Genomic DNA, 23,878 nt, shown 5'->3' with positions numbered 1-23,878 from the left:
CGGTCTGGATGAATTAAACACAAGAAACCGGTATACGTCCTCTGCTGGATATAAATCTTTTGTAGGGACCTTGTGGGGGTCGCCAACTTTGAGACCCCTACGTCTATCGGTTCAAACTATGTGCCCTGCCCATTGCCACTTCAGCTTTGCAACCCGTTAAGCTATGTCGGTCATTCTGATTCTTCCACGGATATCTTCATTCCTGATTTGAGAACCTATTTGAGAAGAGTAAATCTATTCTTGGAAGTAAAACATAGGAAAATAAAATAAACTCTGCGTTTATTTAAATCATTTATTTATCAAAAAATGCCTCATAAATTAAACATTATCTTGTACGAGTCACTCTCGAGTTTCAAACAATCGAACTCACGTCCTATAAACATTTTCTCATTAGGTCATTATGTGTTACTTTATAAATATCAATACTTAACAATACTCGTCGACGCACAAACTACGAAAAACTATGCGATTGAATCATAAAACTCAGTACCAGAATTTATATTAATCTATTTTACGTTAGATAAAGATATTTTATTTAATTAAGTACAAAAAGGCCATAAACTTGTTAATATCATTGATGTTTTTATTCGAAAGTCAGTGTACTTTTTCAAAGATAGAAACTGTAATTAATTTATTTTAAGACTAGATGTAATAAATACTCAAATTATCGTTGCACAATAAATATACTTGAAAAAAATAATTGTAGTTATGAAAAATGGTTCGCGCGTTTTTCGTAGTTTTTCAAAACAACTATATGACAAAAAAATCAGAACAGTCTTATCAAATCGAAAAATCTTAAGTTTATACTAATAGTCAACAAAAACTTTTCGTAAAATTATCCTCTTAGATATAAAAATACGGATAATACAATTTTATTTAACATTGTAAGTCATTTACTTATTTTTATTTGAAACCGCGGGGTGCGTCTTTTCTTGGTTCAGGAATGTTAAATTTTTTACGTCCATTAAACCAAATACTAAAGAAAATTAAAGCTTCTTAAATCCCTCACATTTTTGCATTTTCTGATTTTTAATTTTTAAAAATAAGAAACTTTGAAATAGAACAAACTGTATTTATTAGAAAAGGAACGTAAGGAAACTGAATGTATTTTCAAAAAATCGGACTCCTTATGTCGCAAGAGATTCCGATTATAAAGTACCTCTTAAATATTGTTAACGCGATTACATTATTTTGTATTTTATCAACCATTCATAAGTTATTTATTATACGGACCTCATTCTTAAATATATTGCGAGAGATTCCGTTTTACTTATTTGTATTTTTTATTATATATTTTAATAGCCTGCGGCATCATAGATTAAAAACTTCAATATTCTAACAAATTTTTAATTTGGAATACTTCTCTAATCTAATCAATAGCATTTTTTTTAATTTACAAGAAATGGAATGATAAAGAACCTAATTCTTAGACCAAGGAATTTAAGTAGACCAAGCATTAGCTGTGAATTTGGCTGGGGAAACGGGCAAACAACTTTCTGGATTAATAAACTTAGCTGTTAATGCCTTTTAGTTGAAGAGCTATTAAAATTAGCATTATGATAAAATTTCCCCGTTTTTGACAGATGAAACAAGTAATTTAAATTTTTTTTTTGAAAAAACCCCGATTGCGGTTTGCACTGCATCGTTTTCAACCCACACATTAAAGCGTATAAAATCCGCCATTTTATTTTTGTAAGAATTTTATGTACCCAGTGACGCCCAAGTTTTACGCCCAAGATGAATCTAATGACGTATTATTTATCAAAATCGGTTGAACCGTTGAGTAGTTTTTTTTTTAAAATAAAAATAGCGAGCAAACGGTTAATAAGCGATCACCGCCGCCTATGAACATTTGCAGTACCAGAGGAACCGCCAATGTGTTACTGGGCCTTTCAGGAATTGTTGGTCCGCCCCTTGAATAACCATTGTAATCAAGTGGGAACACCGACAAAGAGAATTGATAGTTACGAGCGCACATAAGGCCTTTCTCCATAGATCATTTTGGGTTTCACCGCAGTCGGTCAAAAAGTGTGTTTGATAAAAGCTGATGCCAGTCTACAAATTTCCCAAGTCGTAGCCAGTTATAATTTGAATCAGGTTCGGTTAAACGAAGTCTATGTTTCCGGGCGTGGGGTGCCAGAAGCAAGCGTAGCAAGCGCCGGCGCTGACGCCGGCCTGCGACACTCAGACGGACTTCGCTTTGGCGCGGGCGGAGCCTTGGCTCACGAGCATCACGCCCATGTTCATGCCAATGTTACCCCACTTCAGCGACTCGCTTATCTGTAACAAGGGAAAACTTGGACGATTAGTTAGGGTATTTTATCATCTCAATTTATTATCATTTTAAGCGTCCTGTGTCAATAGGACCCTATTAAAGGCTGAGATCTATAGAGCGCACTTTGACTTTGCTCAGACTTAAGACACTGTTAAAACGAGACAGCGTTATACCGCTGGCATAATTGTCTCGTTTTAACTGAAAATTAAGTCTAAGCAAAGTCAAAGTGCGCTCTATAGATTTCACCCTGTTTCCGCTGTCCGTCCGTCTGTCTTTCAGAGGGCTGTATCTCATGAAGCGTAGTGTTTCTATTGCCGTTTATATTATATTTCTAACAACCGATACTAAAGCTTTCAAAATGGCCGCCATTTAAATAAAAAAATATATGATCTTGTGTGGTCCGGTAGCCTACGTGTGCGAGTCCGATTCGTACTTGATCGGTTTTTTTGATTCTTTTATCTTTAGTTAGGGCCCTGATTCACTTATTTTTGAAATTGATCAAAATTCTTAATTTTGTGACCTCTTTGATACGTAAATCAAGTAGAAGATTTCATATACTATATATTCATAAGGTTGATAAATTTTTAATGTCTCATATCGAATATATCATAATTTGAAATATTTTCAGGAAGAAAAAGTGAATTTACTGTTATTCTTAAAGAAAATTACTTTCTTAAAAAATTATAAAAATAAACTAAATATACAAACGTTATCAAACAGTTGTAACACCCAACATTCACTTATTCCTCTACTCCTAACGAAACTAAAAAAGTAACTGGATACAGGCCATTCCATGACTGATTAAAAATATGAATTTTAAAGGAAAACTATATTATATACAAAAAGCAGCGACAACAATTTAAAATACAGTAAGAAACAATCATAAACATTCTCTTTCAAAGTCCGTTATGATTGTGTTATTTGCATACTTGTATCAGCGAATGATAAAACATAGAAACATTTCTTACGCTCCATTATGGCGTAACGAAAACTTTACCGTGGTGAGCGGTACTGCGGTGCATGAATACTCCACCGCATGCGTCTTCAGTTCGATTAAAACTTCGTAACTGTCACTTTAAGCCATGATAGCAGCCAGTGTCACATGACATAGTACGAACCAATCATGAGCCTGTTGTAATTTTCGTTAACTTAATTAGTTGAAGTTACGTATTTAACAGACGTTAGAGTTTGTGGCTTCTATTTTCGAAAGTACGCGTCTTCTATGTTTTGTCACTCGCTGACTATTATTGATAAAATTGAAACAATTGACCCCAGTCGGGATCCTTGCCTCAATTAACCTAAATTAATAATTGGTAATGTCACTCGAGATAAAATGGCATTTGCGACCGTACAACCTTGCCAGAGATTAAATTTCATTGAAACTAATGTGTCATAAATTACAATCTAAAGGAAGAATAGAAATATGATAACCCCTAGTTGTAATCGCGGTTGGGTTGGTATGGTATATTAACCTTTATTAAAAGGGTATGGAATTATTGTATTTAAAAAAATCCGTTATTATTCCGCATTATACCTAGGTCCATTTAAATAGGTTTTTAGTGCTAAGTAAATATGTTATACTCTTGATACTGTAAAAGCAACTGATTAAACATGAAATATCATCACTGAGTATCACAACTAGAAACAGTAGGTAACTATGCTTAAATATAATTATGTTAAAATGTAATTTGGTGTATGAACTCATTATTTTAAAATGCGACTCTTACGTTCGTGATACCAAAACCGGTTTGATATCTATGCTACTGGAAAGTTTTGACAGGTGTTTGTTCAATTAATATATTATGTTGTTATATGTTGATATTGTTATACTTACACTTATATAAAATGGTATGTACAAAAGTTTAGAACAAAGGCCCTTATCTCTACAGCTATGGACGTAGTTTAAAAATAATATGTCTATAGCACAATATAATATATATCATGGGCAATACACATATAATAAATTGGCATATAAGTACCTCTTTGCAGATAAATTCTATATATTGCAACATTTTCAAATTATTTGAATTAAAAAAAGCGGAACCTCCTTTATTTATGGAAGTCTGATAAAAATTAAATACAACTTTAATAAAAATGCAAGTTGAAGGGAATGCAAGAGTTGAAAATCGTGTTCAATATTAAACAAAATCTAAATACTAAATCGCAAAATAAAGAATCATTGCATTTCATTTCATTTCAAACAATAGGTACAGATTGCTTGATATATTTTTAATCTGTTATGGTAGACTTTGTACTGTCTGTATACCTTGGCTCTCATAAATATTCTATTTATAAGAAACTATGAATATTACGAGGGCAAGTTGTACTGCAATTATTTATTAACAAGTGAATTCATGAATATCAAATTATATTGACGTAATTGTAAATAACTTTCAAACAACTACTTCACTATTATAAATTATACCTAAGTATAATAATAGAGAGTGTGAGTTTGTCGGATTTTAATATGATATTAGAAAAGACTAGATAGTCAGACTAGATGTACTATCTGATTTGCCTCGACCTCGCTCAAATAGAAAATCTGAAAATCCCTTCAAAAAAAAAAAAAATATAAGAAATATAGACATGTAGTAGAAACCTACAAAGTCTACTAGAATAGCGCAGAGGCTTTCGTATACATTGATATTATGTCAGTCAGTATATTGATTAGCATAGGTTATTCAAAAAAGTTTGGATTACGTAAGATAAACCAATATTGAAAACTAACGTTGAAAATAGCAGGTAAATAAATATTAGTAATATTGTGTCAATGACCTCTGTCAATAGTATATTATTATGTATGGAACGGTGCCAAATAGCATTACAAAAAACCACAAAAGTATTTTTTTTTTACGTACATTCACTGGTACTTACTTATGTAATAAAAATATATAAGTGTACATATTTGCATGCATTTAAATAGTAATATCGCTCACGACTTGCGCATTTGAATAATAAAGTTTTTAAACTGTTACTTATTTATTCTTGTTTTAGTATAGTACTAATAGTAATATTTATCTATTTAGATAAGACTTATTATTGTATATGTATAGAATATATCTATTAAAAAGAAATATAAAATTCATACTAAAGAAAGTAATAAAAAGACCTACCTACTTTTAAATCAGAAAAACGTAGTGTGTGAAGTCTTTTATTTAGTCGTAAAAAGTGCATGTACCTACTGGTGCTAGTCATTTTCAATTAATTAATGTGTAAGATTGTAATTTACGTACAAAGTGTTACAACATACAATAACCGCCTGCAGTAGACCTCGGTCTATTTGTGTGACATTTATATAAAAACACGTTTTAACGGTCCACGTATAAGGTGCTTTAATCTGAATAAAATTAAATTTATTTATCTTTCCAATAAAACTTCAAAATACCAACATACAAAGATATAATAATTCTGATAAGGAAAGCTAATACATTCGTATTTTGAAAAGTGAAGCAAACTCGTACGCTTGTGTAACGTAGCGACAGACTACGTCATATAATATCTACTCATAGATACTGACCCGGTGTTTATGCAGCTTTAAAACGACACCCACAAACATGCTTCACAACATGGTAGTGGTAGCCTGTTACCAGTCTATTGAAATCGTTGCCACCATAAAAAGAAATTACACTCTTACATTTTTTAACTGAAAGCTAAAAGAAAGCAGATACGCGAGCAAACCAGTCTAACTGGTCGGCCCACACAATAACTGCATTCAATATAATAACAGATATAATAAAAAAATATATATTGTTCCTTTGAATATAAAAGAGTTTCGAGATAATCTGCATACTTGTTCTCCTTGCTCATTTTATCGCGTGTACTGAATAGGTACTACATATCTTAATAAAGACAGGTTTGCGCTGGACTTTAATCTCATCATACTAAGGAATGTGCAGAGCCTAGAGAGTATTTTCAATGTCTCAAAATAGTAAGTAAAAGTTACTAAAACTAATAATAAGTAACGAATAAGTAAAAAATTGTTGTCAAATTGTCGTTGTTCTGCCAAACTTATATGGAGTTAGCAAATCCCTTAGCCAAACTTAAGTCTGTGTAGATCTCAGCCGTAAATGTAAGCGCATTAATCCTAAAATACGTATTATATCACTTTTATGTAACCTAATTACATGAAGAATCAAAAATAAAGAGCTAAGAATTCTAAAAGCGTAAACATACTAAAGAAAAAGGAACACAGCATAAGGGTGTCACACGATAGATCAACAGTTAACACTCAGGGCACATTGAATTCCGGTACATTACCGAATTTACGCTTGTCTTCTATACTATCTATACTAATAAATAAAATTGGAGTGTCTGTCTGTAATTTCGAAATAACTACCGCATATTAAGGTCATATGGTTATTTGAACGATACTATAACCGAATCACACGTTTTTAAAATTTTTGTCTGTCTGTCTGTCTGTCTGTTTGAAAAGGCTAATCTTGGGAACGGCTGAACCGATTTTGACGGGATTTTCACAGACAAGTAGAGAATTGACCAGGGAGTAACATAGGCTACTTTTTTAACCGACTTTCAAAAAGGGAGTTGTGTTTTTCTACCTATGTACACCGAAATCTCCGAGATTTCTGAACCGATTTGTGTCATTTCTTTTTTAATCGATAGAGGAACTTTGCGACATTGTTTTATAAAAAATTTGGAGTCCAACTCTTCAATCCTGATGCTGCAGGGGATCTGACTAATCCACGCGGGCGAAGCTGCGGGCATCAGCTAGTTTAATATAAAGGACCTCACCGGTTATGTTGCCAGCCGTATGTCCAAAGCGCCTCATAGATTACCATCAAAAGATGATAATCATAGGTGTTTTCGACGTTGTCAAGCTGATCTGTAACAAAAGTGCTACTTTGTGCGTTTCTCGTTTTTTTTTTAAATTCTTCTCCCATCGATGATGCCCAGCCTTCCGGTGATACTCATGTGCCCAGTTTTCAATGTCCTCTCGATGAATATGAAAGCTCTAATGCGATAGTCCACATCGAAGTAACTTCGATACGTAATACAGACAGTCACATAAGCGTTGATACTAAGCAATATAAAATGAATTTTGGTCGAAAGATGGTGTGAAAATAAAAATAAAATATAATATCTAAAAAAACTGCCTTTACAATTAATTTTGTAGTTCAAAGTTTTGCTTTCAAACGTCATATCAAAAGCGAATCTTCAAACCAACAATTGTGTCTTTAAAAATTATAATTGTTGCAAAGTTAATGGACGATGATTTAAGTCAGTGATTATGAAAAAAGTCGGAACAACATTTACGTTAAAGCGGATAGTGTAGTGACAAAAAAACACAAGACAAAAACTTTGTAAAGACAGAAACGCGTAACATGCATTATGTAAATTACAAAATACAGAAATTCTAGAACCTTGTGCAATAAAACGAAGAACATAAAGACATCCGATCGAGCGATAACGTCGTTTGGAATAAAAATATAAATTTAATTCCTAAGTCGTAGTTATTTAGCTCTAGAAAATTCTTACACGTGTTCTACTGTATGTCGAACTTCTGTCTAAAGTCCTCGTTTACTCAGGGTTTTGGGAATACTTTCTGGGTTCTAGCGGGTACTTTCTATATTAATTTCGCCGCAATTTTACCTGTCTCATGCGAGCTTCTTGCGGAGTCTCCCCATACCGGCACCAGTGGACGAAATGCAGTGTATTATGCCAGTTTCTTTCAAATCTGGATTTTGTTGCCATCTCGAGCTGCAATCAGTAGAAGCTCCTTAGTAGGTGTCCCACTGTTCACTTTCCGAAAAACGAAAGCCCCGTTGAGGCTATCTGAAATGAGAGGTTTCCAATTCTGACGCATATCCTAAAGGAAGAATCTACTAAATGGAAAAATAACCTTTTAAGGTCAACCGAAATAAGATTTTATTGAAAAAAAGCTCGAATCCAGAGCCGATTTGTTTAAAAAGGGACGCAAAACTGAAATTTTATAAAAAAAAATAGTTACGTTGAAAATAAATAATGAGTTATGTTGAGGCCAGACTGAACAGAGACGATATTTGACAAAAAAGTTACACAAAATTGTTCACAAAACTGTAGGTATCTATCTGGGTTATGACTTTATTGGCAATCTTTCGCAAAATGGTAATGCATGTAGCGTGTCAAAACATTATTAAAAGGCCGTGTTATGCAATTCGTATTGAAATATACGACGTAGATACGTTATATTAACGTTGTCACTTACAACACTATTTTGTCTACCATCGTAATCTTTACTTAATTCAGTCTTTGCCATTATTTCCTGAACAAGAGATAGATAAGCTAATGATATCCGATAAGTTTATCAGGGATTAGTGCGAATTGGAACCTTGTGCCTCGTGCTTTGGTTTTTGGGTGTACCTTTGCTCTGATGTCCTTTTCACTGTTGGGGGTCTCTTGTTTGTCGTCTACGTTGTTTATGCGTATGACGGAGTCTTTCTTCCAGAAGGCACTCAGGGTGGTCTTGATGATACGTTTTCGCACACCTTTCTGCTGGACTGTGTACACCTCTATCTGTTCCGGGTTTTTTGTTTTTTCTGCAACGTGAAACATAATATTAAGTATTTTTTTTAAATTAGCTTTTCTTTCCTATATTTGATTTTTCTTTACAATGTGAATGATGTTTGTACATCAAGGTCATTGTATCTTTTTTGTTGTTTTTATTCAAATCTTACGATGGATTATTCAGCTTTTTGGAAGAATCGCTTCAGCAAAGTAATTTTGCTGAGTCAGTTCTTATGGAAGTTCGCAGAGAAGTCTCGGTCTCGTGGGAATACCATATTATAACCATAGGTCTAACTTCTCAATCCTAATTCCTAATGCAAGAGAGGCACTGCTAACCTAAACCTCTGCGTAAAGATCTGCCAATTGTTAATTGATATTTAGGGTAAAATGTGGACTTCGATTTGCAACTCTTCAATCCTGATGATTGACACGTCCTGTATAAACGGACGACGGAATTCAACTAAAATTTTGTTTTATCTATAACCATTAGGTTAATTAAGGTATTAGTACAGGTAATTGTAGTTGAATTCAAATGTCTTTGTTAATTTACTTGTTTTCATTGCATATACGAATGTTTTATGAATTAGGAAGTCAAATTGTAGACAAGTACATATGTACGATACGCAAGAATTCGGGAAGCCGTTCACACAAATTCTATCGCATTCATAAATACGTAATCGTTTGAAAACCGTAAGCATCAGGGAAATACAACCTGTGTCTTATAAGGAATATTTATAGCGAAGAAGAAAGTTGCCTTGTTTTAGACGCGTCAAGGTTGCTCCAGCTATTTATATTTAATTTTCCGATAAGAATGAACGCAAAGTACTTCCATAGCTATCTTTAGCATTATAACAATAGCACGCAAGTGTCTGGGTTGTAGATCTTAATAATTCAATTACGTCTGCTAGGTAATTTTCTGGTCGCTTTGCAGGAAATTAAAACAGATTGTCTGGTTGAATATCACGAGCATACTTCACGGGACAATTTTTAGTTCAAAAACAATTCAATTCAGTGATGTTTCATAATCATAAATCATTGGATTATGTAGCTAACGCTCTAATTTTCCTTTTATTTAAATTTAAATACTATTGTTTAGTAGGATATCGCAATTAATTTACTATTCACAAGTCTACGTCAAAAAGAGCACGGTCGAGCATGCTATACGGTACGCTGCATGAATTATTTACAAATCTCATCGAGCTCATTACGATGCAGCACGACCGTTACCAGTTTATTTACAATTCACATTCAGTCCTACATCACGCCTCCTCGCGCTGTAACGTCATCGACCACCGCCTATTTCCCAATACGATAACTCAAGGCTATGAATTTAGACCGGTTATTTAGTGACATACCTTTACCCTTCTTCCACATGGCAATGGCGTACATATGGTAGTCCGGGGACAGCGTAGAGTCAGGCGGCAAAGGATCCTCCGCTCTGACCTCCAAAATGAATCCCGTTTCGAGGACCGCACACAGAATATTTTGCTCATCATGTTTAAACCACTTGGACTCCCTCAACTTATGGATGGCTACAGTGGAACCGAATCGTGGTTTCTTCGGCGCGAACAAAGCTTGAGCCTGGCTTCCGAAGCGAGATAGCAGCCCTTTCACCGTCGGCGGCGGCGCTAAACTCTTCTCGGGCGGCTTGATCTGCTGGAAGCTCCGGCAGCTCACAAACCTGGCTTCCATTGAACTCTGTCTTGTATTCGCGAGACGATTCACAGCACTTTTAATCTTAACCAAAGATTCCGTTATTACGGGCTCGGTTTACTCTCACTATACCGAGAAATCGTTGCGATCGCACTTTCACAAAGTCCGCAGGTCCGCGTGGCTTTGAGGTTGTAAGAGCACAGAGCTACACGGTGGCTTCGGACGTAAGACGCGGCGCGCGGGTTGTACGATGCTTTATACAACTGCGTGGGGGTCGCGGGGAGGTACTACGGTCCCCCGCCGCTGCGACGCTGCGCATCCAGTGAGGAGTCACCCACGATGGTATTTAATTATCGATAACCCAAGAATTTGAGCCGACCCGGAAATATACGGCGTTTTTGATAACGTGTGGTGATAATGAGTGGAATAAGAGCTTGTTTACCCTGACTCTTTAATCTTATTGTCTTTTTTATCTTGTAATTATTTAGCTTCCTTGTTTGGATAGTTTAAATAAATCAATGTTGAAACGAATCTTTTAGTATTCTTTGTATACATTTTGATACCTTGTAAGCTAATTTTACTAACCGAGCGAAATAAGTTCTCAGACTCGAATGGGGGGAATGTTTGCACATCAGAATATGAGACCTTATTAACCTTTAAAATAAGAAACATACTTTAGTTGAAATTCTTAAACAGAAAATCATCAACATGAAGGTATATTTTAATTTAAAAGGATATGACTGGAACTTAATCTGAAGCTGATCAGCCAATTATTATAATCATGTATTTCGCTGATTATTATAATCAACACGCTCAAGAAGCAAAAGCCTTAGTTACCTCCGAACCATGGACCCTAGCCTAGACCATAATATATATTGTCTATACTCGCGATATTGGCTCTAATATTATTTTCGGGGTTCTAAAATAGACAAATTCTAAGTAAATTGATTAATCATTATTTTTTATTAAATGTGTGTGTGTGTGTGTGTAATAAAGAATTCTAAATAAATAAAACGATATGCTAGTATTGATAGCACTTAACGTTCACTTTACCGAATACTCGCAATAATACACCGAGTGATTTCATTCGTCTTAACTCCCCACCTCTACCGACAAGTATGAGTATGGGCCTCGCAGAAAAAAACCGTAACATTACAGCAGTATGTACTGTAGTGTATGTAGCAGTATTACAGTAGCATGTAATTGTTGACCCAATATCGATACACCGATATATCGATATCGATAGTACCGAACGCTCGCCACTATGCACCGAGTGACCTCACTCGTCACAGCTCCCCGTCTCGCGAGCCGGCGGCGCCAACCGACAGGTATGGGCCTCGCAGGCCGCAGCAAAAAACCGTAAACTCGTAATTGAACATTATTTATACTTGTTAGGCCCGTAACATTGAAGGTGTGTACACGTAACTTTTTTTCGTGGATTTTTTTTGTTTAGCTCAGCGGATGGCGAAGCTGAAGTGGCATTAGGCAGAGCATATACCTAGTTCGAACTGATAGACGTTGGGGTCTCAATATGCTAGAATGGCGACCTTGCACCTGAAAGCGCAGCGTTGGAAGGCCCCTCTACGTGGATAGACGAAGGAGTTGCATGATGCCGCTGGATTCAAGTAGCTAAACCAGGCGGCCCAAAACCGTGGCGCGTGGAAGTCCCTACAAGAGACGTCATATGTCCAGCAGTGGATGTCTATCGGTTGATAATGATGATGATATTCTTCTTTGACTTTGATAGTCTTTTGAGACTTGGGCGCGTTTGGAACCCTCGTAGCTATAGTTTTAAGTTACTTAATTAATTATCACCACTATATCGTACAACTTTTACAATTTCGACCATCAAAAGGAGTAGGTACAATTATTGTACCTACTTTGAATAAATGATTTTGACTTTGACTTTGACTTTAGGAGAATTTCAGTCAGATAAATTCATGAAGCGTTCATGTACATTTATAATGATATGGCGCCTCTTAATTTAGGGCATTTGCCACCGCTCAAGTGCGAGTCGGAGTCGCACAGGAAGGGTTCTGTACCATCAACAAGATATATAGGTTCCTACGTTTTTATTTACGAGGCGGCCATTTTGAAATTCGCCATCATGAGTTTTCACTATTTGGTGTTATAGCAGTAATAGAAATACACCGCTCGGAACCCTAAAGGGAAAGGAAAACATCGGGAGGAAAGTGGAAACCTGCATGGAGTTCTTTATATTGTTCTCAAAGGTCTGTGAAGTCTACCAATTCATTCTTCTCATTTTGGGATGAATCCATGAAAATGAAAATTACAGGTGAAGTTGCGGGCATCAGTTAGGCACCTAATTTCTCCCGAAGTTCGAAACTTTTCAACTGAAAGTCCGTTGTGGGTGGAAGGCGCGTCAGTGACTGTGACGTTGCTACTTGACATGTTTAACTAAGTTTTTTTAGGGTTCCGTACCTCAAAAGGAAAAAGGAACCCTTATAGCATTACTTCGTTGTCCGTCTGTCTGTGTCGTGATTAATAAGACTCTTTAGTGGGCGTATAGTCGCGCCTGTGACCGTTCGTGACGTTGCTACTTTGATATGCTTGATACCTACTTGTGTTTACGGAACGTGTATTTCGTCACGTGAAATGGACTTCGCACTTAATACATACGTGAATATATTTTATATTTTGTGTAAGCAATAAGTAGATCATAATTTTATTGCTCTTTACTTACTCTCTCTCTCTCTCTCTCTTTCTTGGTCGTTTTTTGCAATTTTCGTGGAATTTAATTTTTTTATCCCTAGTCAACTGAGGAAAAAATATTCAGGCACTTTGTTGCATATTGAATTTTTTTTAATTGCACTTTTTTTTACTTTTATTTGCCTTGAATTTAGGAAGATGATGTGTCTAATTCTGTTGTACACAATTCTCTGAACTTAACTAAATTGACAGATCTAAATCTAATTCTATCCATCGATGTATGAAATAGCATTACCTAGACCGAGACCGTCATTTTAATTTAGTTTAGAAATTGTATAGCTACAGCAGAATTAACCAAAATGAGGCTAATTTCGTTGCAAATAATCTCTGAACCGCTCTAAATTAAAAAACCGGTCAATCGCGAATCGGACTCGCCCACAAAATGTTCCGTCCAATCGAACAAGACAACACTTTCATGGCGGAAATTTTTATAATAAAAATGCACATCCTGTAAAAATTTCAACTCTCTTCTTATTACGGTTCAAGAGATGCAGCCCGCTGTCCGTACGTCCGGCCGGAGTATTCGGGTACGGAACCCTAAAAACGATAGCTTTAAATAATATTGCTATCAGCTTATTTTAAATCAATATAGGTTATTATAGGTATCTATAGTTTTATACTTACGAAAGCTATTTATAAAGAATTAATCGCCCGAGCATGAATATTTAACGCGCATGACACAACACTGTTTACCCACCCATAATGTTATATGTTATATCACCTGTACATATACGCCTTTAATCGATACTAGTACGACAGACTTAGAAGAATTTCTCGGTAAGTTATCTCTTTAACTTCCATACAAGTTAAACAGGTTAGCTGCGAGTATATCTCAAGACGTTAAGTTTCTTATTGCTTGCTATACTAGCTGATGCCCGCAGCTTCGCCCGCGTGGATTGGTCAGATCCCCTGCAGCATCAGGATTGAGGAGTTGGACTCCAAATTTTTTATGAAACAATGTCGAAAAGTTCCTCTATCGATTAAAAAAGAAATGATGCAAATCCGTTCAGAAATCTCGGAGATTTCGGTGTACATAGGTAGAAAAACACAACTCCCTTTTTGAAAGTTGGTTAAAAAAGTAGCCTATGTTACTCCCTGGTCAATTCTCTACTTTTCTGTGAAAATCCCGTCAAAATCGGTTCAGCCGTTCCCAAGATTAGCCTTTTCAAACAGACAGACAGACAGACAGACAAAATTTTTAAAAACGTGTGATTCAGTTATAGTATCGTTCAAATAACCATATGACCTTAATATGCGGTAGTTATTTCGAAATTACAGACAGACACTCCAATTTTATTTATTAGTATAGATTCACTTTATAAACATTCCAGTCCAACGAATCTAACCAGCGCTGTATTGCTACTGAAATAATGTGAAAAGTGTCTTAATTCCAGGAAATATTACAGGATAAGATAAGACAGGATATTTTTGAATGAAACTATTTTGTGTACGTTTGGGCTCCCCCGTCGCGCCGCCGAGAAGAGAAAAACGTCACCATACTGTTAACTCACTAAAGACAATCGAGATAGCAAATATTTAACTCGACTTCTGACTGGACTGCAGTCAAGTCAAGAGTTAAAACGAGACAGATTGATGTGAGCGTTATAACATTGTCTCGTTTTAACAGTGTCTAAAGTCTGAGCAATGTCAAAGTACGCTCTATAGATCTCAGGCTAAGACCTCATCCTAGCTTTCTTAAAGCATGGTTGTCATTAAGCGCTAGCCTATCCTACAATTAACAAGTGTAAATTAATAATTTATAACACCCCCGACAAGTGAAGGTTACAGTAACTAGAAAAGAGCTGATAACTTTCAAACGGCTGAACCAATTGTTTTGGATTATAGCTAAGAACACTCTCGATCAAGCCACCTTTCAAACAAAAAAAAAACTAAATTAAAATCGGTCATTAGTTTAGGAGCTACGATGCCACAGACAGATACACAGATATATAGATACACAGATACATAGATACACAGATACACACGTCAAACTTATAACACCCTTCATTTTGGGTCGGGGGTTAAAAAAATCTAGCCGTGCAATGACAATTAGATCGCAGATCGCAGAAGTATATTTACTCGATCCAATGGACATAGGAGATAAACATTCAACCAATTTAATAACGAACTACATACATGTATAATTCATGAACTCAGTAAAAGTCGTTGCTCTAACACGGTTATGGCTTGCCAAATTCAGAATATCGATTCCCGGTCGACGGCCTTTTAAAATAGGCTTTGCAAACTTTTTTTTTTTTTAATTCTTGCTGTTTTAAATTTTCTGATATTCCTCAGTAAGCTGTGGCACCGTAGTTTCTTTAAATAAAGAAAAATAATAATTTTTACCGAATATTTTCACGATCATACGAAGATTTTGTCAAACAAAATTCAGTGTTATTCATTATTTGTATGTTATCGGCGATAGTGCAAACCGGCATAAAGTCCGTCTGTCTGTCAGCGTGCTGTATCTTGTGAACCGTGATAGGTAATAGGTAGACAGTTAAAGTTTTCACAGAATGGGTACATAATGTTTCTATTGTCGCTATAACAACAAATAATAAAAAATTCAATATGACCGCAATGAAAATTTAAAAAAAAAAAAAATTTTTTTTTTTCAATGGTACGGAACCCTTCGTGTGCGATTCCGAATCGTACTTGACCAATTTCATTTGTCTGTTCTCGGCGATGCGATAATGCAAGCTACCATAACAGGGCTCTCTCCGTCACTCGTTTCATACAATCGTAGTTCCAATTTCATTTGAATATTAAGCAACCAAAGTCCATGAAAACTTTGCAGACATATTCTAGAAACTAATATCTGTGTCTGTGGTGTTTTAGATTTTTCTAAAAATATGTAGTTTTAAAATTACAGGGGCTCAAAGATTTGTATGAAAATTTTTAAGACCACGTAACTTTGAAACCGAATATTTTAACAGAAATCTGGAAAACCACAGACATAGATATTAGTTTCTAGAATATGTCTCCAAAATTTCATGGTCTTTGGTTGCTTAATATTCAAAAGAAATTGGAACTACGATTGTATGAAACGAGTGACGGAGAGAGCCCTCTTAAAGATTGATACAATAGATTAGTAGTTAGTGGGTACACAATCTATTTAAGTAGTTTTTTAATCGATAGCCATTAGCTATACAACTTCCGATTTCCGTAGTAAACAGTGGCCTCCAATAAAACCTTCAATATGGTTCTACAAAGTTCTGAACTTCCATGGAATGATGTATGAGATATATTTGTACCCTTTGGCAAGTTTTATCCATATGAATTAAAGATGTTATGTCCTTATTCATACATCAATGGCTAGTACAACTACAGACTGCTAAAGGCAGTACTATGAAATTGAAATAGCAGCTGTTCCGTTTTATGCGGAAAGCCAATTTACATTATGAAGACTTTTTGTATGCGCTACCCTATAAGTACGCATTGAATACAGGGTAGATTCCTACTACATCAATGAAAAAAAGAAGTGAAATGTTTTTAGGATGAATGAACCGATTTTAATTTACTTTTTTTTGTTTGAAAGGTGGCTTGATCGAGAGTGTTCTTAGCTATAATCCAAAAAAATTGGTTCAGCCGTTTAAAAGTTATCAGCTCTTTTCTAGTTTTCTTGTAGAAAAGAAGGTTAGATAAAACCCTTAGGTTCATAATATTCAAGTGTCAGTTGTCAAGCTGTCAAGATGGACGTTGCCTAGATATACAATATACATAATTATTTATTTGAAAATGATGTTTTGGAAAACTCAGATACATAAAGCTATAGTTATAATACGTCCATGCTCAGATACTTTGGATCGTAGTAGGCGTGGAATAGTCCAAGAAAATCGGTTCAGCCGTTTGAAAGTTATCAGCTCTTTTCTAGTTACTGTAACCTTCACTGGTCGGGGGTGTTGAAAATTTTTAATTTACACTTGTATTTATTTTTTATTTGCCTTATTAATTTTTTTTTTTCAAAAAATTCTAAAGAGCAGTCGTGTATTTTTTAAATTTTTTAACCCCCAAACCAAAAAGAGGGGCGTTATAAGTTTGATGTGTATCTGTGTATCTGTCTGTGGCATCGTAGCTCCTAAACTAATGAACCGATTTTCATTTAGATTTTTTTGTTTGAAACGTGGCTTAAATCGAGTGTTCTTAGCTATAATCGAAGAAAATCGGTTCAGCCGTTTGAAAGTTATCAGCTCTTTCTAGTTTTCGTATAGAGGTTTTTGTGTCGGGGGTTTTTTAAATTTTGATTTTTATTTAAAGAAAAATAATGAAGCTATTTAAGCTAACGGCTTGTCTATACTTGTAATAATAAAGTGCTAGACTATAAATGAAAGAAAAAACAGTTTTCGTGCGCACTAAAACGAGTTTTGCACCAAATATTCCAACTATTTCACTGGTCTCGAAATATTTTCATGGTGATATTATGTAGATTATATGTGTATTAAAGGCGTGTTTCCTTTCTATACCTATTTGATAATCAAGTTATCAGTCTGTTGTGAAGTCACTCTACATGTCACGTTTTTTGACTTAGCGTTTTTATCAGGTTGGTGACAAGTGGTTGTAAGCGTGATATGAATTCTTAAGAAAATTGTTATTTCATGCACATAAGAGCCTTGAGTAAGTTTTTGCGTAAACAAACAAACAGACATACCATTTTTGACAGAAATTTGACTGGAGTTGCCGAAACACATTTGACTGTCTATACAATTTTACAGAATCACCTCAATTCCTTTGTTACTATGGCTTGAGTTTCCGGCTACGAAGAAACAAAAAATGAAAAGAGCTGATAAATAAAAAACGACTATCTGTATAAACGACTTTGTAATAGTGAAGCTTTTTTTTTAAATAAAAAATAGCGAGCAAACGAGCGCCCATGAACATTAGCAGCACCAGAAGAACTGCCGATGCGTTGCTGGCCTATCAGGAATTTGTTGGTCCGCCCCTTTAATAACCTTGTTTTAATCTAGTAGGAACACCGCCGATAGGACAGTTGATTCCACAGTTTGCATGCGCGTGAAAAAAGAATCTAGCACAATGGGCGGTCGAAGTGCACTAGGCACCCAGGTGGTGAATGGTGAGGATGAAATTGCTTGCGGTGGCGTGCGGTGCGGTTGTAGAAAAAGGAGTGTAGAATGAGGTCAAACTGCTCTTCAAAGCACTTCCCATTATAAAGTCTAAGAAAGCTTACATCTCTGTGGTGCTCCAGGCCTTCCAACGAACCAGTTAGTTTGGGATCTACTTTAATTCGGCCCACCCACTGTTATATCACATCTTACATATTATAGAATACCTAGTCCGTAGGTAATGATTACGCACCCACTACTATAGTCTCTAATGGAAATGATTAATGATGATTGACGCCCATAAGAAAGTTGTTAATCGTGCTCTAATGTATTGCAGTTTCTATCTGTTTGTCTTTATGCAACAATCTAATTTTTACTTAGTATGTGCAATGTGCATACTAAAAGAGACCTATATACTCGTAAATATATAAAGTAAGCGTAATTCCTTATTGTAATTTAAGGGTAAATCAGTTAAAAAAATCTGGAAGAACTTTAAAAACTGTACATAATAGCCATGATAGCATGATAGATTTTCAAAACATTTCACATACTCAAACGGATTAAAATTAGTCCTCATTTTCCCCCTTTATTTATCAAGAACTAAGTTAACCATTATTTCAGCTTTATTTTGGTAGAGTATCCTTGAAATCGTTCATTACTATTCCGTATAATTAATTGTATGAAGTGCGAATTACTCACTATCTAATCCGAAGATCTCATTAATCAAAGCTGTCTGCCATTGATAAATCCTCTGTCGTCATACATAATCCATGTATAATATCTAAAACTATGTAATATTCCGTATTACCGTGAAATTATTTGAAGTGTTATTTTAGTGGTCATTTTAATTCTGCCTTCTTTTCTCCTCTTAGTTTTATTTTTAACCCCCGACCCAAAAAGAGGGGTGTTATAAGTTTGACGTGTGTATCTGTGTATCTGTCTGTGGCATCGTAGCTCCTAAACTAATGAACCGATTTTAATTTAGTTTTTTTTTGTTTGAAAGGTGGCTTGATCGAGAGTGTTCTTAGCTATAATCCAAGAAAATCGGTTCAGCCGTTTGAAAGTTATCAGCTCTTTTCTAGTTACTGTAACCTTCACTTGTCGGGGGTGAGGGGTGTTATAAATTTTTAATTTACACTCGTTTTGTGGTATCTTAGTAATAATCATCAGTACTATCACCTGTCTTCGTTTTTGCTAGCGTTCTAGTTAGACCCTGTATGTTCAATGTTCATGTTATATGAAAGTTATGTACAACGGTACATAACATATCACTGTATTAAATGAGTTTAGAGCTTCGTGAGAAGATCATCATTAGCGTCATTAAATGGTTTTGCACACATTAATCTCAGTTATAAAGTGTTATAAAGAGACATTTATTCACTAACTAGCTGATGCCCGCAGCTTCGCCCGCGTGGATTGGTCAGATCCCCTGCAGCATCAGGATTGAGGAGTTGGACTCCAAATTTTTTAGGAAACAATATCGTAAAGTTCCTCTATCGATTAAAAAAGAAATGACGCAAATCGGTTCAGAAATCTCGGAGATTTCGGTGTACATAGCTAGAAAAACACAACTCCCTTTTTGAAAGTCGGTTAAAAAAGTAGCCTATGTTACACCCTGGTCAATTCTCTACTTGTCTCTGAAAATCCCGTCAAAATCGGTTCAGCCGTTCCCAAGATTAGCCTATTCAAACAGACAGACAGACAGACAGACAGACAGACAAAAATTTTAAAAACGTGTGATTCAGTTATAGTATCGTTCAAATAACCATATGACCTTAATATGCGGTAGTTATTTCGATATTACAGACAGACACTCCAATTTTATTTATTAGTATAGATGTTCTCCATGAGATACATTGTCGTATTATCGCCGGTTTAACTATTAACTTTAACTTATTGGCTATTGCAATGCAACCCAGAACTATAAATATATATAAATTCTACTCTAAATGTAATATATCTCGTAATTTAATTTTAATACAGGTGATCAATCATCATAATCTCTAAAGATTACGAAAGTTTATTATGTAAACGGTTAGAGAATAGACAGGTAGTTGTAAGTACTGATTATAATCACAACTTAATTTTAAGATTAATCGTATCTTTTTCTCACTAATCTAATATGAAAAGGACAGACAGTTTGACAGTTTTAAATTAAATTCAAAACTGTGATTTTAGGTGCCAGTCGCGAGCTTAATGTTTAGAGTTCCACTAAAATTTAGTCTTCAGTTTAAAACTCATTTAGCGTTGTTTTTTAGCAAATTGAAAATGATGCAGATACCTACTCCAAATTTAATTTAGAGGAAAACATCAGAAAATTAGCTACAATATTGAAAATATTGGAAAATTACACAAAATAGGCCGTTCTCAGATTCAAATATAACATTGAAGCCATTAGTATATCAGTTGTGATAAACAAGTCAAAATAACTACAAAAACCAGTGCCACGAGTAGGTACCTACAATAGTAACTACCTAGTCTTGGAAAAATACCTACATATTTATATCCCTTAATACCTATTATCTTGTTTACGCTTCCCGTCCAAAATTTTCCATATATTATTAACCAAGAAGATAACCGCGGCTTAGTCCGCCTTTTTTGAAAAATCCCGTGGAAGTTTTGGAAAAAGACACTTCCCATCCAAAATTTTCCTACATTATTAAGCAAGCAAATGCCCGCGGCTTCGGCGATTTAGAACCTCCTCTAGTATATATATTTGGAGTTCTGTGACCTCCTCTTTTTTTTGAAGTCGGTTAAAAAGAGAAATAATATTCCCCACTCAGCACAGCGCTGAAGTAAACTACAACATTGATTTTCAGGAGGAACCTTGGAGTGCTGCCATTGTGTAAACTTTGAATTCCAAATACTCAAACTTCAGGACGAGAACCTATCGATTTCATAAAATCGTAAAAGTCGTTGCAAATACAAATATTATCTCTGTTAATTTACTTGTCAAAAGAATTATGAGCAAAATGCAATATTATTTTGTTTTCAGTGTTTCCTGTTTCGAATGATCAATGCTTAGTGAAAATCAATGATCAATGAAAATTACTCATAAGTTTTGCAATGCACGCACACACTTTTCCTTTAATATAAAATGAATCAAATATATTATACTCATTCTTTCTTGCACTAAATTCTAATCTATACTTATCTCGATAAACAATGCGCAGTTTATGTGATTCACGATAGGTTCATACCTGATTAGTGATCATAGAAGAGATAGTAAGTATGTGTAAAATGTAAAATCATCTAGTATCAAGTAAATAAATTCTTAACATATTTTAATCTCAAATTCTTTTCAAATTGGTAGAATCTTCTTTTCTAACATTTAACCAAAAATTAATTTACAATTTCAATAACATACAAATAATAATTTGGTATTTTCCAGAACCCAATTGAATCCTATTTCTTACTTTTGATATACATACTGTTCTCAATGATATCAGTTTTTTCCCCGCCGGTGTTTTTTATTTACCTATCATATTTAATCTTATCAATTTTAATATGATATTCATTTGACTTTCTCTCGTATCGTTTTTTGTTATCAATTTGTCATTTCCGTGTCAAGTTAATATCAGAATTCAGATCAAGGCGCTCTACATTATAATTCTGAGGATGCATTTTTAACCCCCGACCCAAAAAGAGGGGTGTTATAAGTTTGACGTGTGTATCTGTGTGTCTGTGTATCTGTGTATCTGTGTATCTGTGTATCTGTGTATCTGTCTGTGGCATCGTAGCGCCTAAACGAATGAACCGATTTTAATTTAGTTTTTTTTGTTTGAAAGGTGGCTTGATCGAGAGTGTTCTTAGCTATAATCCAAAAAAATTGGTTCAGCCGTTTAAGAGTTATCAGCTCTTTTCTAGTTTTCTTGTAGAAAAGAAGGTTACATAATCGTTAGGTTCTTAATATTATGTCAATTGACAAATGTCAAGCTGTCAAGATGGACGTTGCCTAAATACATAATTATTTATTTGAAAATGATGTTTTGGAAAACTCAAATACTTTGGATCGTCGGGGGTGTTATAAATTTTTAATTTACACTTGTTGTAAATATTACTTGACTATACGTGATTGATTTATTAGAAGTATTATTTTGTTACCGTGCATTTACGTATTCCCCAAAGTTAAAGTGAACTAGAGTGAGAAAACTCTCGGTTGTGATCCTGAATCGACATCTGATAAATATAAGTCTAGTGGTGACGTGAAATCAAAGAGAACTAGATGTTTCATAGCGTACCTAGCGTCAAATGCAGGTAATATTGACGCTATTACAATTATTACGGTAGTTTGACGGCACTTTTAGGAGAAAACATTTAAATACGTGCCTCTCACAATAATCTCGCCACTGAGACTGTACAATCGCAAGATGAAACCGAAATCGAATGTGTGAGGACGTCTCGCATCTCGGCTCTCGTGCGAATGTGTAAATGCACCTTTATAGAGATTGGAGATACAACTATTCCGTTAACAAAGTTTTCATATAGAGTTAATAGATAATAGTATGTAGATATAGTTTTAAGTGTTAGAATAATATTAGTTAGTGTTAGAATAGGATAATAGGGACCTACCAGAGCCACATGGTCACACTAGTGACCCAGCTCTCTAAATGAGAAAAAAAAAAGTTTTCATAGCGTCTGACGTCTGTCCTCGATACTTCTAACTTCAAATTAAATAGAGACTTATAATTACGTATATTGTGTGGAAATCCCTCCATGCAAAATTTTTAATTAATCTAAGCTTATTAAAATGACGTAGTTATTACTTGTTCGTCAATGTTTCATTTGTTTGGAATTTCCACGTAGGTACCTAACTATTTATCTGTCCAATTACTTGTTGCTCTGAATTTATCGACTTGAATAGTATTTTGACTGCATTCAGAATTTCAGTAGGTACCTAGCTACCTAGGTACAGTTTAGTTTTACTCAAAAACACAAAGACATGCTTACTTAGAAGTAATTGCAAAAACAGACACCCGATAAAAAGGGCCAGATGAAAAGATTTAATACTTGGAATGGGCACTTATTGTGTAAGTTTCTGATTTTTTTAAGAAACGTGCAACACACTTCTACCACAGCTTCTACGGAACAGTTTGCTTAGATATTAACCTTCATACAGGGATTTTGTTTACGATATGTCATTACACACTCGAAAAAAGAACCTTGTGCCTAAATCCAAAGTGCTCTCGAACAGTTTCTGCTTCCGCGTCACATACAAGACAACAATTTAAACGAATTTGACCTTTAAACCTAACCACTTAAGAACCATCTGCCCTAAATCCCTACCGTGAAAAATTATTTCGTGCTGTTAGTCACGTAAGCGTTACCTTTTCTATCCCTTGATCAAATACATTGCGAAAAACAACTTTATATTAAAGGCAATAAGAGTTATTTATCTCAAATTGTACTAATGCTGATTGGAATAAAAGCAAGGATGAGCAGATTGAGTTACATAATTATTTATTGAAACGAGAACATAATATAAACGTGATCAATATTGTGTACCAAACTGTTACGTTAAGGTTTTACGAAAATCCAGTTGGAATTGGTTAATTTTCCGGGATGAAAAATAGCCCACCAATGTCCGTCTTCATGATTCAAGCTATGTCGGTACCAAACTTCTGCGTCATAACAACAGACAGACAAACACATTTTCGCA

General features: G+C 34.9%; 2 protein-coding genes across 3 annotated transcripts in view; one reads left to right on the top strand and one right to left on the bottom strand.

Annotated features, from left to right (window-relative positions):
- Positions 1-23,878, top strand: part of LOC123868151 (pre-mRNA-splicing factor ATP-dependent RNA helicase PRP16) — an 86,833-nt gene that overhangs the window by 10,849 nt on the left and 52,106 nt on the right. The gene's annotated exons all lie outside the window — the stretch shown is intronic.
- Positions 275-10,697, bottom strand: LOC123868160. Of its 2 annotated transcripts, XM_045910563.1 has the most exons (5): positions 10,132-10,689; positions 8,633-8,808; positions 7,883-7,990; positions 7,025-7,115; positions 275-2,280 (listed from the first exon to the last, which is right to left on the bottom strand). In XM_045910563.1, exons 1-4 carry the CDS (start codon positions 10,466-10,468, stop codon positions 7,071-7,073), a joined length of 666 nt encoding a protein of 221 aa, XP_045766519.1. In that variant the 5' UTR covers positions 10,469-10,689; the 3' UTR covers positions 275-2,280; positions 7,025-7,070. The 2 variants fall into 2 exon arrangements, with proteins under 2 accessions (XP_045766519.1, XP_045766518.1); XM_045910562.1 differs by lacking the exon at positions 7,025-7,115 and having other exon boundaries at positions 10,132-10,697.

Source organism: Maniola jurtina, chromosome 9, assembly GCF_905333055.1.
Source record: "Maniola jurtina chromosome 9, ilManJurt1.1, whole genome shotgun sequence".
In the NCBI taxonomy this organism is placed as follows: domain Eukaryota; kingdom Metazoa; phylum Arthropoda; class Insecta; order Lepidoptera; family Nymphalidae; genus Maniola; species Maniola jurtina.
This window is presented reverse-complemented; position numbering and strand designations above follow the sequence as displayed.

Excerpts from the sequence above, each read along its gene's own strand:
- LOC123868160 (XM_045910562.1), bottom strand. The coding sequence starts at position 10,468 with ATGGAAGCCAGGTTTGTGAGCTGCCGGAGCTTCCAGCAGATCAAGCCG. Across the intron at positions 8,809-10,131 it reads CATGTGGAAGAAGGGTAAAG|AAAAAACAAAAAACCCGGAA; the intron begins GTATGTCACTAA and ends TTCACGTTGCAG. Across the intron at positions 2,281-7,882 it reads AAGAAGCTCGCATGAGACAG|ATAAGCGAGTCGCTGAAGTG; the intron begins GTAAAATTGCGG and ends CCCTTGTTACAG.